Genomic DNA, 1,619 nt, shown 5'->3' with positions numbered 1-1,619 from the left:
ACTCAGATTGGACAGATAGTCTAGCTCCTCAGAAATCCACCAGAGTTTTGTTAATTTTTTAATACAAAAGAAGATAAATTTTGATTTGATTTCAAGAAAATAATAATGTGTCACATAGGGAATAGTGCTCCCTTTTATGTGCATTGGTTATTACACTATACTTACAGAAGTACACAAAGCACTTTCACTATATTGGTATAAACAATAGCGTGAGGACTTGTCAGTTTGATTGGGTCATTGGTAAAGACTTGTTTTTAAAACATAAACAAAAGATTTCCAGCAAGATACACGCTTTTGCAGGTCAGTCACCATGCGGTGCAGTTTACACCAAATGTTTTAAGAAATGCACTCACTGTTGTGAATGCAATCCATCGCGCCAGCTGTTGACAATAATGAGTTTCATAGCGCAGCAATGCCGCTTGTGCGTACAATGTGAATAGCTCCTCAGACCACAATCATAAAAGTGAACATGTTATAGGAGTGATCTGCAGCTAAGTCTTGCAGCTAAAATACCTAACCTGTGCAGACGTGTCAAACACTCACCTGAGGTGAAGCTTCTCCAGGCTGGCATCTGCCAGATCATCATTGGCCCTCTGATGAATGTCCCTTTGTGTTTCTATTTTGTGGTCATCTGACAGACCGTCTACTTTATGGATGAACACCTCAAAGTTGATGTCTGGATTCACTTTGTAGGCCTTGGATACGGTGAGATGTAAGCGCCCGAGCGCCTCGACGTAGTCATCCTAACAACAGCAAAAGATGACGTGTTCATTCAGCTCACCCAGGAAGCCTTTAAAACCCGCATTGTTCTTTTTCAGTTTAAACTAATATCATCCTACCTGAGCATCGATGACAAAGATCAAAGCGCCTGTTCCCTTGAAGATCATCTCGCTGTCAAATGTGGGATCAAAGAAGTCCACCTGGCCAGGAAAGTCCCAGATCTGGAAGTTGACAAAGGAAGTGCTGGAGATGTCGTCCTTGTAGATTTTGTTGGTGCTCTCAAGGAACAGCGTCTCATTGGGTGACATCTTGTGGAATACAACCTGGTCAGAGGTGCAGAAGGTTTATTGTCTCCGTCCAACGTTGTTACTTTCAATGTCTTCTCTGATTCACACAGTCTTTATTCTCTTAGTCTACATTTTGCCTAAAATCTTGTTACTTATTACCCTTTATATTATATGTTTTGTACTCTATTAACTTCCTATTGACATTCTGTTATTATTCTACTGCTACATACAGTATATATATATATAAAAATAAATAAAAGTCTCAGAAGTGAAATTAGTAATGCAATATCAGAAGAGAAATGTATTACACTGCAGTGTCTGAAATATGAGACCTGCTGTATCGTCTCAACTGTGTGTGTATGTGCTTTGCTCAACCAATCAGCGCACAACTCATCTAAATATATTTATGAGCAGACCATATAAGGTAGAAAATCCAGGCCCAAATAACAGGGTGGCATCAGGACCATTATAACAGCACCAGGGCAATTTTCAGCCCAAACAATGTTGCATACCCTATTAGGAGACCTTAAGAAACAGGGTGAAATACTCTATTAGATTAAATTAGATTAGATTATACTTTATTCATCCCACGACGGGGACATTTTTTCGTTA

The 1,619-nt window shown here is 39.4% G+C and overlaps 1 protein-coding gene across 1 annotated transcript in view; it reads right to left on the bottom strand.

Annotated features, from left to right (window-relative positions):
- rragcb (Ras-related GTP binding Cb) overlaps positions 1-1,619 on the bottom strand; it is a 5,399-nt gene that overhangs the window by 2,426 nt on the left and 1,354 nt on the right. The window contains exons 2-3 of the mRNA XM_032535323.1: positions 840-1,043; positions 544-743 (exon numbers count right to left, since the gene is read on the bottom strand). Coding sequence (XP_032391214.1) covers positions 544-743; positions 840-1,043 — 404 coding nt within the window. The remainder of the gene's footprint in view (positions 1-543; positions 744-839; positions 1,044-1,619) is intronic.

This window comes from Etheostoma spectabile, chromosome 14, assembly GCF_008692095.1.
Source record: "Etheostoma spectabile isolate EspeVRDwgs_2016 chromosome 14, UIUC_Espe_1.0, whole genome shotgun sequence".
Lineage (NCBI taxonomy): Eukaryota > Metazoa > Chordata > Actinopteri > Perciformes > Percidae > Etheostoma > Etheostoma spectabile.
This window is presented reverse-complemented; position numbering and strand designations above follow the sequence as displayed.